This window comes from Coregonus clupeaformis, unplaced genomic scaffold (genome assembly GCF_020615455.1).
Source record: "Coregonus clupeaformis isolate EN_2021a unplaced genomic scaffold, ASM2061545v1 scaf4351, whole genome shotgun sequence".
In the NCBI taxonomy this organism is placed as follows: Eukaryota; Metazoa; Chordata; class Actinopteri; order Salmoniformes; family Salmonidae; genus Coregonus; species Coregonus clupeaformis.
This window is the reverse complement of record NW_025537805.1, coordinates 10,001-25,800: the sequence shown is the minus strand read 5'-3', so window position 1 is coordinate 25,800 and position 15,800 is coordinate 10,001. Positions and strand designations below refer to the sequence as shown.

Sequence of the window (15,800 nt, the reverse complement as noted above, 5' to 3'; positions counted from 1 at the left end):
AGTTCGTATACAGCTATAGAACAGAATATAACTGTAATAGATACCCTAATAGTTCCGTATGCAGCTATAGAGACAGAATATAATGTAATAGATCCCTAATAGTTCCGTATGCAGCTATAGAACAGAATACTAATGTAATAGATCCCTAATAGTTCCCGTATGCAGCTATAGAACAGAATATAAATGTAATAGATCCCCTAATAGTTCCGTTGCAGCTATAGAACAGAATATAATGTAATAGATCCCTAATAGTTCCGTATGCAGCTATAGAATAGAATATAATGTAATAGATCCCCTAATAGTTCCGTATGCAAGCTATAGAACAGAATATAATGTAATAGATCCCTAATAGTTCCGTATGCAGCTATAGAACAGAATATAATGTATTGGGATCCCTAATAGTTCCGTATGCCGTCTATAGAACAGAATATAATGTAATAGATCCCTAATAGTTCCGTAGATGCAGCTATAGAACAGAATATAATGTAATAGCCTCCTAATAGTTCCGTATGCAGCTATAGAACAGAATATAATGTAATAGATCCCTAAATAGTTCCGTTATGCAAAGCTATAGAACAGAATATAATATAATAGATCCCTAATAGTTCCGTATGCAGCTATAGAACAGAATATAATGTAATAGATCCCTAATAGTTCCGTATGCAGCTACTTCCTTTCCTAGAACAGAATATAATGTAATAGATCCTAATAGTTCCGTAATGCACATAGAACAGAATATAATGTAATAGATCCCTAATAGTTCCGTATGCAGCTATAGAACAGAATATAATGTAATAGATCCCTAATAGTTCCGTATGCAGCTATAGAACAGAATATAATGTAATAGATCCCTAATAGTTCCGTATGCAGCTATAGAACAGAATATAATGTAATAGATCCCTAATAGTTCCGTATGCAGCTATAGAACAGAATATAATGTAATAGATCCCTAATAGTTCCGTATGCAGCTACAGAACAGAATATAATGTAATAGATCCATAATAGTGTCCGTATGCAGCTATAGAACAGAATATAATGTAATAGATCCATAATAGTTCCGTATGCAGCTATAGAACAGAATACTTAATGTAATAGATCCATGGGTTAGTTCCGTGTGCAGCTATAGAACAGAATATGACAATGCCAATAGATCCCTAATAGTTCCGTATGCAGCTATAGAACAGAATATAATGTAATAGATCCATAACTAGTTCCGTATGCAAGCTATAGCAACAGAATATAATGTAATAGATCCCTAATAGTTCCGTATGCAGCTATAGAACAGAATATAATGTAATAGATCCCTAATAGTTCCGTATGCAGCTATAGAACAGAATATAATGTAATAGATCCCTAATAGTTCCGTATGCAGCTATAGAACAGAATATAATGTAATAGATCCATATGGTTCCGTAGTGCAGCTATAGAACAGAATATAATGCTAATAGATCCCTAATAGTTCCGTATGCAGCTATAGAACAGAATATAATGTAATAGATCCCTAATAGTTCCGTATGCAGCTATAGAACAGAATATAATGTAATAGATCCCTAATAGTTCCGTATCCAGCTATAGAACATAATATAATGTAATAGATCCCTAATAGTTCGGTATGCAGCTATAGAACAGAATATAATGTAATAGATCCCTAATAGTTCCGTATGCAGCTATAGAACAGAATATAATGTAATAGATCCATAATAGTTCCGTATGCAGCTATAGAACAGAATATAATGTAATAGATCCCTAATAGTTCCGTGTGCAGCTATAGAACAGAATATAATGTAATAGATCCATAATAGTTCCGTATGCAGCTATAGAGCAGGAAATATAATGTAATAGATCCCTAATAGTTCCGTGTGCAGCTATAGAACAGAATATAATGTAATAGATCCCTAATAGTTCCGTGTGCAGCTATAGAACAGAATATAATGTAATAGATCCCTAATAGTTCCGTGTGCAGCTATAGAACAGAATATAATGTAATAGATCCCTAATAGTTCCGTATGCGCTATAGAGACAGAATATAATGTAATAGATCCCTAATAGTTCCGTATGCAGCTATAGAACAGAATATAATGTAATAGATCCCTAATAGTTCCGTATGCAGCTATAGAACAGAATATAATGTAATAGATCCATAATAGTTCCGTATGCAGCTATAGAACAGAATATAATGTAATAAATCCATAATAGTTCCGTATGCAGCTATAGAACAGAATATAATGTAATAGATCCATAATAGTTCCGTATGCAGCATCCATAGCGGTGATAGTATGAGGGAACACTGTTCCACAACCCATATAAACCACATAACCCTTGTTGACGAGCTGTTGACCTTGACTTTCAAAGCATTGCTAGATTGTGATCTTCGTCATCTCACCTCTCGACAAGGATCTCTGTTTTTACTGCATCGTCTAACAGCCAACGCCTTAGTTGAGCCTTTGATGATAAGCGTAGAGAGGGAGAGAGAGGGTTTAAAGATGACAAGCAGCTATTGTTTAGTCTCACTCTGAATTCTGATGTCTGAACTGAAGGAGACGTGACATGAAGACTGAGGTCACACACACACACACACACACACACACACACGCTCACACACACACACACACACTCACACACAGGAACTCCCAGAAAGGGAGACCACCATTCCTATGATTTCAAGATATTTAGTAAAATATGCTTTTATTCTCCTGGCTAAGAGATGTACCATCTCTCCCTCTCCTTCTCCTTTTATCTGATGACATCGTCCACTTCATTCACTCTGCTCTCCTATCTAGCTGATGTCAGGGTAGAGGAGAGTGGCTCCTAAAGTTATAGAGGTAGAGGGTGGTCATTGACGTCTGTCCCAAATGGCCTCCTTTTCCCTGTGTAGTGCACTATAAAGGGAATAGGGTACCATTTGGGACTCAGACCTTGTATCCAACCACTGTTGATGCATTAAAGGATAACTGGAAGATGTCACGTGTTCCCCAGAGAGAGACAGTCCAGAGAGAGACAGTCCAGAGAGAGACAGTCCAGAGAGAGACAGTCCAGAGAGAGACAGAGTCCAGAGAGAGACAGAGTCCAGAGAGAGACAGAGTCCAGAGAGAGACAGAGTCCAGAGAGAGACAGAGTCCAGAGAGAGACAGAGTCCAGAGAGAGACAGAGTCCAGAGAGAGACAGAGTCCAGAGAGAGACAGAGTCCAGAGAGAGACAGAGTCCAGAGAGAGAGAGAGTCCAGAGAGAGACAGAGTCCAGAGAGAGACAGGGTCCAGGGCTTTATGAGCTCCAGTACGATGGCGATGGTGAAAATAAAACCTATAGAAGAAAAAATAAGGAACTAATGTTACTGTCCCCACTTCAACAAATAAATACTAAAATCCACATCATTTTGTGGCAGTGGGGTGCCTCTCTCCCCTTCTCTTTCTCTCTTCCTCCATCCCATCTCTCCCCCCACCCCCTCCTCACCTCTCTCTCTCCCTCCTTTCCTTCCCCCCACAGCACAGGAGACATGCCCAGAGCACCACCAAGTATGTGGAGCTTATCATCGTAGCGGACAACAGAGAGGTGAGCACCAGGGGTGACCTGGGATGACCTTTCACCTTCCGCTGTCACATATCACAGGATCAGAGGTCACGGGCCCGGAGGTCATGACCTGTCACCCCCAGAGACACACATCAGACTCCCTGCCCAGTTCTATTATCGTCTGTGATGTGATATGATGTGTATTTATATTTGTTTTTTTAAATAAAGCTGTGTCCCTGTTAGTATTTGACCATCTGACTTACAGGTGGGCTCTCTCCCCACTAGTCCCACTATGCTGCATGTGTTCTGAGAGAGGGCAGACAGAGGGAGAGTGGAGAGGAGATGGGGAGAGTGGGAGAGTGGGAGTGGAAGAGTGGAGAGAGTGGAGAGAGTGGAAGAGAGTGGGAGAGTGAAGAGTGGAAGAGTGGAAGAGTGGAGAGGAGAGTGGAGAGAGTGGAAGAGTGGGAGAATGGGAGAGTGGAGAGTGGAAGAGTGGGAGAGTGGAAGAGTGGGAGAGGTGGGAGAGTGGGAGGAGTGGGAGTGGGAGAGTGGGAGAGTGGAAGAGTGGGAGGTGGGAGTGGGAGAGAGTGGGAGGAGTGGAGAGTGGGAGAGTGGGAGAGTGGGAGAGTGGGAAGGTGGGAGGAGTGGGAGAGTGGAGAGGGAAGGGGAGAGTGGAAGAGTGGGAGAGTGGGAGAGTGGGAGGTGGAAGAGTGGGAGAGTGGGAGAGTGGGAGAGGTGGAGAGTGGGAGAGTGGGAGAGGTGGAGAGTGGGAGAGTGGAAGAGTGGAGAGAAAGAGTGGAAGAGTGGGAGAGTGGGGAGAGGTGGGAGAGTGGAGAGGAGAGTGGAAGAGTGGGAGAGTGGGAGAGTGGGAGAGTGGAGAGGAGAGTGGGAGAGTGGAGAGTGGAGAGGGAGTGGAGGAGTGGAGGAGGGAGAGGAGGAGTGGGAGAGTGGGAGGGAGGAGAGGGGGAGAGTGGGAGAGTGGGAGAGTGGGAGAGTGGAGGAGTGGAGAGTGGGAGAGGGAAGAGGAAGAGTGGGAGAGGGAGAGTGAAGAGTGGAAGAGTGGGAGGGAAAGGGAGAGGGAAGAGGGGAGAGTGGAAGAGGGAAGAGGAAGAGTGGGAGAGGAGAGGGAGAGTGGAAGAGTGGGAGAGTGGGAGGGAGAGTGGGAGAGTGGGAGAGGAGAGTGGGAGAGTGGGAGAGTGAGAGTGGGAGGAGGAAGAGTGGAAGAGTGGGAGAGTGGGAGAGTGGGAGAGTGGGAGAGTGAAGAGTGGGAGAGTGGGAGAGTGGAAGAGGAAGAGGAAGAGTGGAGAGGAGAGTGGGAGAGGGAGAGGGAGGGAGTGGGAGTGGGAGAGTGGGAGAGGGAAGAGTGGAAGAGTGGAAGAGTGAGAGTGGGAGAGTGGGAGAGGGAGAGGGGAGAGTGGAAGAGTGGAAGAGTGGAGAGTGGAAGAGTGGGAGAGGAGAGTGGAGGTGGGAGAGTGGGAGAGTGGGAGAGTGGGAGAGTGGGAGAGTGGAGAGTGGGAAGAGTGGAAGAGTGAGAGGAGAGGGAGAGGGAGAGTGGGAGAGTGGGAGAGAGGAGAGTGGGAGAGTGGGAGAGTGGAAGAGGAGGAGAGAGTGGGAGAGTGGGAGAGGGAGAGGGAAGAGTGGAAGAGTGAAGAGTGAGAGGGAGAGTGGGAGAGTGGGAGAGTGGGAGAGGAAGAGTGGAAGAGTGGAGAGGAAGAGTGGGAGAGGAGAGTGGAGAGTTGGAGAGGAGAGTGGGAGGAGTGGAGAGTGGGAGAGGGAGAGTGGAAGAGTGGAAGAGTGGGAGAGTGGGAGTGGGAGAGGAGGAGGAGAGGGAGAGGGAGAGTGGGAGAGGGAGAGTGGAAGAGTGGAAGAGTGGGAGAGTGGGAGAGGGAGAGTGGGAGAGTGGGAGAGTGGGAGAATGGTGGGAGAGTGGGAGAGTGGGAGAGTGGGACTCATTTTAAGGGCTTTATTGGCATGGGAAACGTGTGTTAACATTGCCAAAGCAAGTGAAGTAGATAGTAAACAGAAGTGAAATAAACAATAAATATTAACAGTAAACATTACACTCACAGAAGTTCCAAAAGAATAAAGACATTTCAAATGTCATATTATGTATATATACAGTGTTGTAACAATGTGCAAATAGTTAAAGTACAAAAGGGAAAATAAATCAACATAAATATGGGTTGTATTTACAATTGTGTTTGTTCTTCACTGGTTGCCCTTTTCTTGTGGCAACAGGTCACAAGTCTTGCTGCTGTGATGGCACACTGTGGTATTTCACCCAATAGATAAGGGAGTTTATCAAAATTGGATTTGTTTTCGCATTCTTTTGGTCTGTGTAATCTGAGGGAAATATGTCTCTCTAATACTGGATAAGAGCGTCTGCTAAATGACTTAAATGTAATATGGTCATACATTTGGCAGCTCAGTTTCCACCTCATTTTGTGGGCAGTGTGCACATAACCTGCCTTCTCTTGAGAGCCAGGCTTCTCTTGTCTTCTCTTGTCTCTCACTGACAGTAAATGAAGGTCAGTGTGACAGAGCCCCAGTAATTATGCAGTTAAGACCTTTTATTTGATGTTATCGACTGTGATGATTGACATTTATTGAGCACAGACTGAGAGAGAGTCACAGACTGAGAGAGAGTCACAGACTGAGAGAGAGTCACAGACTGAGAGAGAGTCACAGACTGAGAGAGAGTCACAGACTGAGAGAGAGTCACAGACTGAGAGAGAGTCACAGACTGAGAGAGAGTCACAGACTGAGAGAGAGTCACAGACTGAGAGAGAGTCACAGACTGAGAGAGAGTCACAGACTGAGAGAGAGTCACAGACTGAGAGAGAGTCACAGACTGAGAGAGAGTCACAGTATCATGATGCCTTTGGCAACTATATCAGTTCGACTTAAAGCAGCACAGTATACTGACCTGCTATTTCTTCTTCTTCTTCTTCTTTCTTCTTCTTTCTTCTTCTTTCTTCTTCTTCTTCTTCTTCTTCTTCTTCTTCTTCTTCTTCTTCTTCTTCTTTTCTTCTTCTTCTTCTTCTTCTTCTTCTTCTTCTTCTTCTTCTTCTTCTTCTTCTTCTTCTTCTTCTTCTTCTTCTTCTTCTTCTTCTTCTTCTTCTTCTTCTTCTTTTTCTTCTGCTTCTTCTTCTTCTTCTTCTTCTTCTTCTTCTTCTTCTTCTTCGCTTCTTCTTCTTCTGCTTCTGCTTCTTCTTCTTCTTCTTCTTCTTCTTCTGCTTCTGCTTCTTTTCCGTTTTATTTTATTTTCCTCCGCCTCCTCCTCCCTCCTCCTCCTCCTCCGTCCTCCTCCTCCTCCTCCTCAGTTCCAGAAACAAGGGAAGGATGTGGAGAAGGTCAAACAGAGGCTGGCTGAGATCGCCAATTATGTGGACAAGGTAACGACCGAATCAATATCCAGGCTGCATCCCAAATGGTACCCTATTCACTAGTGCACTACTTTTGACCAGGGCCCGTAGGGATTAGGGTGTCATTTAGGATACAGGCCCAGTCAGATATGAGCTGAGCCCAGATATAAATATGATTTATCGAATGGGTCTCTCTCAGCCTGTTATGAATGAACTGACCTGAGAGTACAGAATGATTCAATTATGAACAGATGATTGGTTCTATAAGTCCACTGAGAGCTAGTGTGGAGATGACATTAATATGGAACGTAATATGACATAGATGAGGGTTTGAATACGATCAACCATTTATTATTACTGTTGTCAAGTCAAAGACAGATCTTATTAACGGTTTGCTGAGGTTTGAAGGTTTTTATATTAGGAATTTGGAAGGTTCGCTGTGGTACATTGAAGTCTATCATACCACTAGCATACCTCTTCCTCTCTCCTTCTCCTTCTCTCTCTCGCTCTCTCTTCCTCTTTCCTTCTCTCTCTCTCTCTCTCTCGCTCTCCTTGTCTCTCGCTCTCTCTCTCCTCTCTCTCTCCCTCTCTCTCTGTTTCTCTCTCTCCCTCTCTCTCTCTCTCTCTCTCTCTCTCTCTCTCTCTCTCTCTCTCTCTCTCTCTCTCTCACCTCTCTCTCGCTCTCCTTCTCTCTCTCTCTCTCTCTACCTCTCCCTCTCTCTCTCCCTCAGTTCTACCGTGCCCTGAACATCCGTGTAGCTCTGGTGGGGTTGGAGGTGTGGAGCGACCAGGATAGGTGTCCTATCACCCAGGATCCATTCACCACCCTGCATGAGTTCCTAGACTGGAGGAAACTCAAACTGCTGCCCAACAGGCCTCACGATAATGCACAGCTAGTCAGGTAACTACTACTATTATACTACTATTCAACTACTGTACTGCTACTATACTATTATACTACTACTATACTACTACTGCACTACTAACATACTACTATTATAACACCATACTACTGCTATAATATTATACTACTACTATATTACTACTACTATAGTAGTATGGTAGTATTTGAAAGCCAAGTATTTGAAAGGCAAGTTAACAAACGGATCACCGACCATTTCGAATCCCACCGTACCTTCTCCGCTATGCAATCCGGATTCCGAGCTGGTCACGGGTGCACCTCAGCCACGCTCAAGGTCCTAAACGATATTATAGCCGCGATTGATAAAAGACAGTACTGCGCAGCCGTCTTCATCGACCTGGCCAAGGATTTCGACTCTGTCAACCACCGCATTCTTATTGGCAGACTAAATAGCCTTGGTTTCTCTAATGACTGCCTCGCCTGGTTCACCAACTACTTCTCAGATAGAGTTCAATGTGTCAAATCGGAGGGCCTGTTGTCTGGACCTCTGGCCGTCTCTATGGGGGTGCCACAGGGTTCAATTCTCGGGCCGACTCTATTCTCTGTGTATATCAATGATGTCGCTCTTGCTGCTGGTGACGCTCGGATCCACCTCTATGCGGGACGACACCATTTTGTATACATCTGGCCCTTCATTGGAAACTGTGTTAACAAACCTCCAAATGAGCTTCAACGCCATACAACACTCCTTCCGTAGCCTCCAACTGCTCTTAAACACTAGTAAAACTAAATGCATGCTCTTCAACCGAACGCTGCTTGCACCCGCCCACCACGACTAGAATCACTACTCTCAGGCGGGTCTGACCTAGAGTATGTGGACAACTACAAATATCTAGGTGTCTGGTTAGACTGTAAACTCTCCTTCCAGACTCACATTAAGCATCTCCAATCAAAAGTTAAATCTAGAATCGGCTTCCTATTTCGCAACAAAGCCTCCCTTCACTCATGCTGCCAAACATACCCTCGTAAAAACGGACTATCCTACCGATCCTTGACTTTGCGATGTCATTTACAAAATAGCCTCCAACACTCTACTCAGCAAATTGGATGTAGTCTATCACAGTGCCATCCGTTTTGTCACGAAAGCCCCATATACTACCCACCATTGTGACCTGTACGCTCTTGTTGGCTGGTCCTCACTACATATTCGTCGCCAAACCCACTGGCTCCAGGCCATCTATAAATCACTGCTAGGCAAATCCCTGTATTATCTTAGCTCACTGGTCACCATAGCAACACCCACCCGTAGTCTGCGCTCCAGCAGGTATATCTCACTGGTCATCCCCAAAGCCAACACTTCCTTTGGCCGCCATTCCTTCCAGTTCTCTGCTGCCAATGACTGGAACGAACTGCAAAAATCTCTGAAGCTGGAGACTCTTATCTCCCTCACTAACTTTAAGCGTCAGTTGTCAGAGCACCTTACCGATCACTGCACCTGTACACAGCCATTCTGAAATTAGCCCACTCAACTACCTCATCCCCATATTGTTATTTATTTTGCTCATTTTGCACCCCAGCACATCATCTTTTGCACATCATCTCTTGCACATCTATCATTCCAGTGTTAATACTAATTATTTTGCACTATGGCCTATTTATTGCCTTACCTCCATAACTTACTACATTTGCACACACTGTATATATATTTTCTGTTGTATTTTTTACTTTATGTTTTGTTTTACCCCATATGTAACTCTGTGTTGTTGTTTTTATCGCACTGCTTTGCTTTATCTTGGCCAGGTCGCAGTTGTAAATGAGAACTTGTTCTCAACTGGCTTACCTGGTTAAATAAAGGTGAAAAAATAAAAAATATATATACTACGACTATACTACTACCATACTACTACCATACTACTATACAAATAATATACTACTACTATACTACTACTGTACTACTATTCTACTGCTATACTACTACTATTATACTACCATACTACTGCTATAATATTATACTACTACTATGATACTATTCTACTACTGTACTACTATTAAACTACTATACTACTACTATACTACTACTATACTACTACTGTACTACTATTATACTACTATACACAGTTAGTCAGGTAGCTATTTTACACAGCCATTACTGCAGACTATCCATTAGGGCTGGGATTAATTCCATTTCAGAAAGTACACTTGACCCAAACCCAGGTTGTCATACCCATAGAAATACAATCACTATTACTCCATTTCTATGGTCAAACCCTCGCCAGTCAACCTCACATATGTAGCTTAAGAAACAAGGCTCATGAAATCAATAATTTGCTAGAAACAGATGACATTCATATTCTGACTATCTCTGAAACTCACTTAGATAATACCTTTGAGGATACAGTGGTAGCAATACAAGGTTATAACATTTACAGAAAAGATAGAAATGCCAACGGTGGAGGTGTTGCTGTTTATATTCAGAACCACATTCCTGTGAAGATTAGAGAGGATCTCATGTTAAATACTGTTGAAGTAATATGGCTACAGGTTCACCTGCCTCACCTAAAGCCCATTCTGGTGGGAAGCTGCTATAGACCACCAAGTGCTAACAGTCAGTATCTGGATGACATGTGTGAAATGCTTGATAATGTATGTGATATCAATAGAGAGGTATACCTTCTGGGTGATTTAAATATTGACTGGCTTTCATCAGGCTGCCCACTCAAGCGAAAGCTTCAAACTGTAACTAGTGCCTGCAACCTGGTTCAGGTTATCAGTCAACCTACCAGGGTAGTTACAAACAGTACAGGAATTAAATCATCAACATGTATTGATCATATCTTTACTAATGCTGCAGAGATTTGTTTGAATGCAGTAACCAAATCCATTGGATGTAGTGATCACAATATAGTAGCCATATCTAGGAAAACCAAAGTTCCAAAGGCTGGGCCTAATATTGTGTATAAGAGGTCATACAAGAGGTTTTGTAGTGATTCCTATGTTGTTGATGTAAAGAATATATGTTGGTCCATAGTGTGTAATGAGGAGCAGACAGACACTGCACTTGACACATATATGAAATGGAGACAAAAGGAATGGTAAATAAGTCCAACCGATTGGCAAACGTACTGCACATTGAGAAATCACGTGACTAAACTGAATAAAAAGAAGAAGAAACTACACTATGAAACAAAGATAAATGACATAAAGAATGATAGTAAAAAGCTTTGGAGCACCTTAAATGAAATTTTGGGAAAAAAGGCAAACTCAGCTCCATCATTCATTGAATCAGAAGCTCATTCATCACAAAACCAACTGATATTGCCAACTACTTTAATAATTCCGTAAAGTGAGTGTGGAAGAGGTGAAAAAATTATTGTTGTCTATTAACAATGACAAGCCACCGGGGTCTGACAACTTGGATGGAAAATTACTGAGGATAATAGTGGACGATTTTTGCCACTCCTATTTGCCATATTTTCAATTTAAGCCTACTAGGAAGTGTGTGCCCCCAGCCTTGGAGGGAAGAAAAAGTCATTCCGCTACCCAAGAATAGTAAAGCCCCCTTTACTGGCTCAAATAGCCGACCAATTAGCCTGTTACCAACCCTTAGTAAACTATTGGAAAAAACTGTGTTTGACCAGATACAATGCTATTTTACAGTAAACAAATTGACAACAAACTTTCAGCATGCTTATAGAGAAGGACATTCAACAAGCACAGCACTTACACAAATGACTGATGATTGGCTGAGAGAAATTGATGATAAAAAGATTGTGGGGTGTCACGATCGTCGTAAGAACTGGACCAAGGCGCAGCGTGATAGGCGTACATCTTTTAATGAGTACTTTAACACATGAACAAAACAACAAAACGATACGTGAAGTCTAAAGGTTCACCAACACAAACCTATACAGATCAAGATCCCACAATTAACTGTGCCAAACAGGCTGCCTAAGTATGGTTCCCAATCAGAGACAACGAGAATCAGCTGCCTCTGATTGGGAACCACCCTGGCCAACATAGAAAACACGAACTAGAACATAAACCTAGAAAACTAAACAAGAGTCCCCAGAGCCAGGGCGTGACAGTACCCCCCCCCCCCCCCCAAAGGCGCGGACTACGACCGCACCAACCAAACACCACAGGGGAGGGGCCGGGTGGGCATTCCGCCTCGGAGGCGGATCCGGCTCCGGGCGTGACCACCCCTCTCTCTCTCGCCCTCGTGGTCTGGCCCTGCTGACCGGAGCTGGACTAAACACCGGTGGAACAGGCACGGGCTGTGCCGGACTGACGACGCGCACCACTGGCTTGGTGCGGGGAGCAGGAACAGGCCGGGCCGGCGACGTGCACCACTGACTTGGTGCGGGGAGCAGGAACGGGCCGGACCGGGCTGACGACGCGCACCACTGGCTTGGTGCGGGGAGCAGGAACGGGCCGGACCGGGCTGACGACGCGCGCACCACTGGCTTGTGCGAGCAGAACAGGCCGGACCGGAGCTGGCGACGCGCACCACAGGCTTGGTGCGCGAGCAGGAACAGGCCGGACCGGGCTGGCGACGCCGCACCACTGGCTTGGTGCGGGAGCAGGAACAGGCCGGACCGGGCTGGCGACGCGCAGCACAGGCTTGGTGCGGGGAGCAGGAACAGGCCGGGCTGGCGACGCGCACCACAGGCTTGGTGCGAGGTGCAGGAACAGGCCGGGCTGGCGACGCGCACCACTGGCTTGGTGCGAGGGGCAGGAACAGGCCGGGCCGGGCTGGCGACGCGCACCACTGGCTTGGTGCGAGGGGCAGGAACGGGTCGGGCCGGACTGGGAACACGCACCACTAACTTAGTGCGGGGAGCAGGAATGGGTTGGGCCGTACTGGGAACACGCACCACTAACTTAGTGCGGGGAGCAGGAACGGGCCTGACCGTACTGGGAACACACACCACTGGCCTTGTGCGGGAATCAGGAACGGGCCGGACCGGACTGGTGACACACACCACTTGCTTGGTGCGAGGAGCGGGACTGGGTTTCCTCATAAACCTCCGCTCCCTCTGCTGCCTACTCAGTTCCTCTCGCCGTGCCTCCACACTCTCCTTCTCCCTCCTGATCAATGGTCCCCGTAACCTGGTGGCCTCCTCTCCTAGTCCACAAACTCGCCCTGTAGCTGCCTCCAGCAGCCCCGTCGTCCATGCCGTGTGCCCCCCCCAAAAAAAAATATTGGGGTTGCCTCTCGCCTGTCCGACGACAGCCCGGTTGGCGCCGCTTCTCCTCTCCTGCCTGGGCATCCTTCCTCATCGCCCTCCGGTAGCGGACGGCCTCCTCCTCTGTGATCTTCCCCCAACCGAGGAGGACATCCACTAGCGTTACCTCCGACGTTTGCTCCTGGACACGCTGCTTGGTCCTTATTTGGTGGGATCTTCTGTCACGATCGTCGTAAGAACTGGACCAAGGCGCAGGCGTACATCTTTTAATGAGTACTTTAACACATGAACAAAACAACAAAACGATACGTGAAGTCTAAAGGTTCACCAACACAAACCTATACAGATCAAGATCCCACAATTAACTGTGCCAAACAGGCTGCCTAAGTATGGTTCCCAATCAGAGACAACGAGAATCAGCTGCCACTGATTGGGAACCACCCTGGCCAACATAGAAAACACGAACTAGAACATAAACCTAGAAAACTAAACATAGAAACTAACACCCTGGCTCAACATTAAAGAGTCCCCAGAGCCAGGGCGTGACATGGGGGCTGTTTTGTTAGACTTCAGTGCTGCTTTTGACATTATCGATCATAGTCTGCTGCTGGAAAAACGTATGTGTTATGGCTTTACACCCCCTGCTATAATGTGGATGAAGAGTTACTTGTCTAACTGTCACGCCCTGACTTATGGGACTCATGTATGTTGAGTCAGGGTGTGGAGATCTATGTTGTTATTGCTATGTTTACTTTCTAGGTGTTGTATTTCTATGTTTGGCCGGGTGTGATTCCCAATCAGAGGCAGCTGTCGCTCGTTGTCTCTGATTGGGGATCATACTTAGGTAGCCTGTTTGCAATCATTAGTTGTGGGATCTTGTTCCTTGTATAGGCTTGTATGGTGTTTAGCCTGAGGACGTCACGTTACGTTGTTTTGTTCGTGTGTTTATTTTATAAAATAAACATGTATGCATTTCACGCTGCGCCTTGGTCTGACCCGTCCTTTAACGACCGTGACACTAACAGAACACAGAGGGTGTTCTTTAATGGAAGCCTCTCAAACTTAATCCAGGTAGAATCAGGAATTCCCCAGGGCAGCTGTTTAGGCCCCTTACTTTTTTCCATCTTTACTAACGACCTGCCACTGGCTTTGAGTAAAGCCAGTGTGTCTATGTATGCGGATGACTCAACACTATACACGTCAGCTGCTACAGCAACTGAAATAACTGCAACACTTAATAAAGAGTTGCAGTTAGTTTCGGAATGGGTGGCAAGGAATAAATTTGTCCTGAATATTTCCTAAACTAAAAGCATTGTATTTGGGACAAATCATTTACTAAACCCTAAACCTCAACTACATCTCATAATGAATAATGTTGAAATTGAGCAAGTTGAGGAGACTAAACTGCTTGGAGTAACTCAGGATTGTAGACTGTCAAGGTCAAAACATATTGATACAACAATAGCTAGGATGGGGAGAAGTCTGTCCATAATAAAGCACTGCTCTGCCTTCTTAACAGCACTATCAACAAGGCAGGTCCTACAGGCCCTAGTTTTGTCGCACCTGGACTACTGTTCAGTAGTGTGGTCGGGTGCCACAAGGAGGGACTTACAGTTGGCTCAGAACAGGGCAGCACGGCTGGCCCTTAAAAGTACATGGAGAGCTAACATTAATGACATGCATGTCAATCTCTCCTGGCTCAAAGTGGAAGAGAGATTGACTTCATCACTGCTTGTTTTTTTAAGAGGTGTAGACAAGCTGAATGTACTGAGCTGTCTGTTTGGAATGCTGGCACACAGCTCGGACACCCATGCATACCCCACGAGACATGCCACCAGAGGTCTCTTCACAGTCCCCAAATCCAGAACAGACTACGGGAAACGCACAGTACTACATAGAGCCATGACTACATGGACCTTTTATTCCACATCATGTAACTCGGTCAAGCAGTAGAATAGGATTTAAAAAAACAGATAAAACTACACTTTATGGAACAACACGGACTGTGAAGAGACACAGGCACACACAGCATTCGCAAACACATGCTAACACACGCACTCTACACACACACATTTTAATATGGTTAATTTGCTGTATTGTTGATTTTGTATTGTAAATATGTTATGTTATAGTAGTGTCTAATAAGGTGTTGTGTTATGTATTGTTTTATTGTATGTAAATTGTGGTTGGACCCCAGGAAGAGTAGCTGCTGCCTTGGCAGGAACTAATGGGGATCCATAATAAACCCCAGGAAGAGTAGCTGCTGCCTTGGCAGGAACTAATGGGGATCCGTAATAAACCCCAGGAAGAGTAGCTGCTGCCTTGGCAGGAACTAATGGGGATCCGTAATTAATACAAATACATGCAGAGAGGGATACTGTAAATGTTAGTTGTTGCTACAAGCCCACTAATGTTTCCTCTCCTGCTACTGTTGTTCTACTGTTGTCCTACTGGCGGTCTCCACAGCGGGGTGTACTTCCAGGGTACCACCATCGGCATGGCGCCCATCATGAGCATGTGCACAGCAGAGCAGTCTGGGGGCATCGTCATGGTGAGAGGCTCTGTTCCTGTTCTGACTGACTGACTCAGCAGGTTTATAAAGTGTGTGGTGTGCGTGTGCGTGTGTGTGTGTGCGTTCGCGCGCGTGTGTTCGTGTGTGTGAGCGCGTGTGTGCGTGCGTGTTTGTGCATGTGCGTGTGTGTGTGTGCGTGTGTGTGTTTGCGCGTGTGTGCGTGCGTGTGTGTGTGTGTGTGCGTGTGTGTGCGTGTGTGTGTGTGCTGTGTGTGTGTGTGTGTGTGTGTGTGTGTATGTGTGTGTGTGTGTGTGTTAGACAGCGTCTGAGGGTATTGAACCCTTTATGTGAAGGACCAGATCCACTTC

The 15,800-nt window shown here is 45.4% G+C and overlaps 1 protein-coding gene across 1 annotated transcript; it reads left to right on the top strand.

Annotated features, from left to right (window-relative positions):
* Nucleotides 1–3,278: 3,278 nt before the first annotated feature.
* On the top strand, nucleotides 3,279–15,471 carry LOC123490674 (disintegrin and metalloproteinase domain-containing protein 12-like; the record flags this gene model as incomplete). Its single annotated transcript, XM_045220568.1, has 5 exons — nucleotides 3,279–3,287; nucleotides 3,484–3,549; nucleotides 6,831–6,902; nucleotides 7,604–7,773; nucleotides 15,387–15,471. Coding segments are annotated over exons 1-5 (402 nt in total), but the record flags the coding sequence as incomplete, so codon positions are not given.
* Nucleotides 15,472–15,800: the final 329 nt, after the last annotated feature.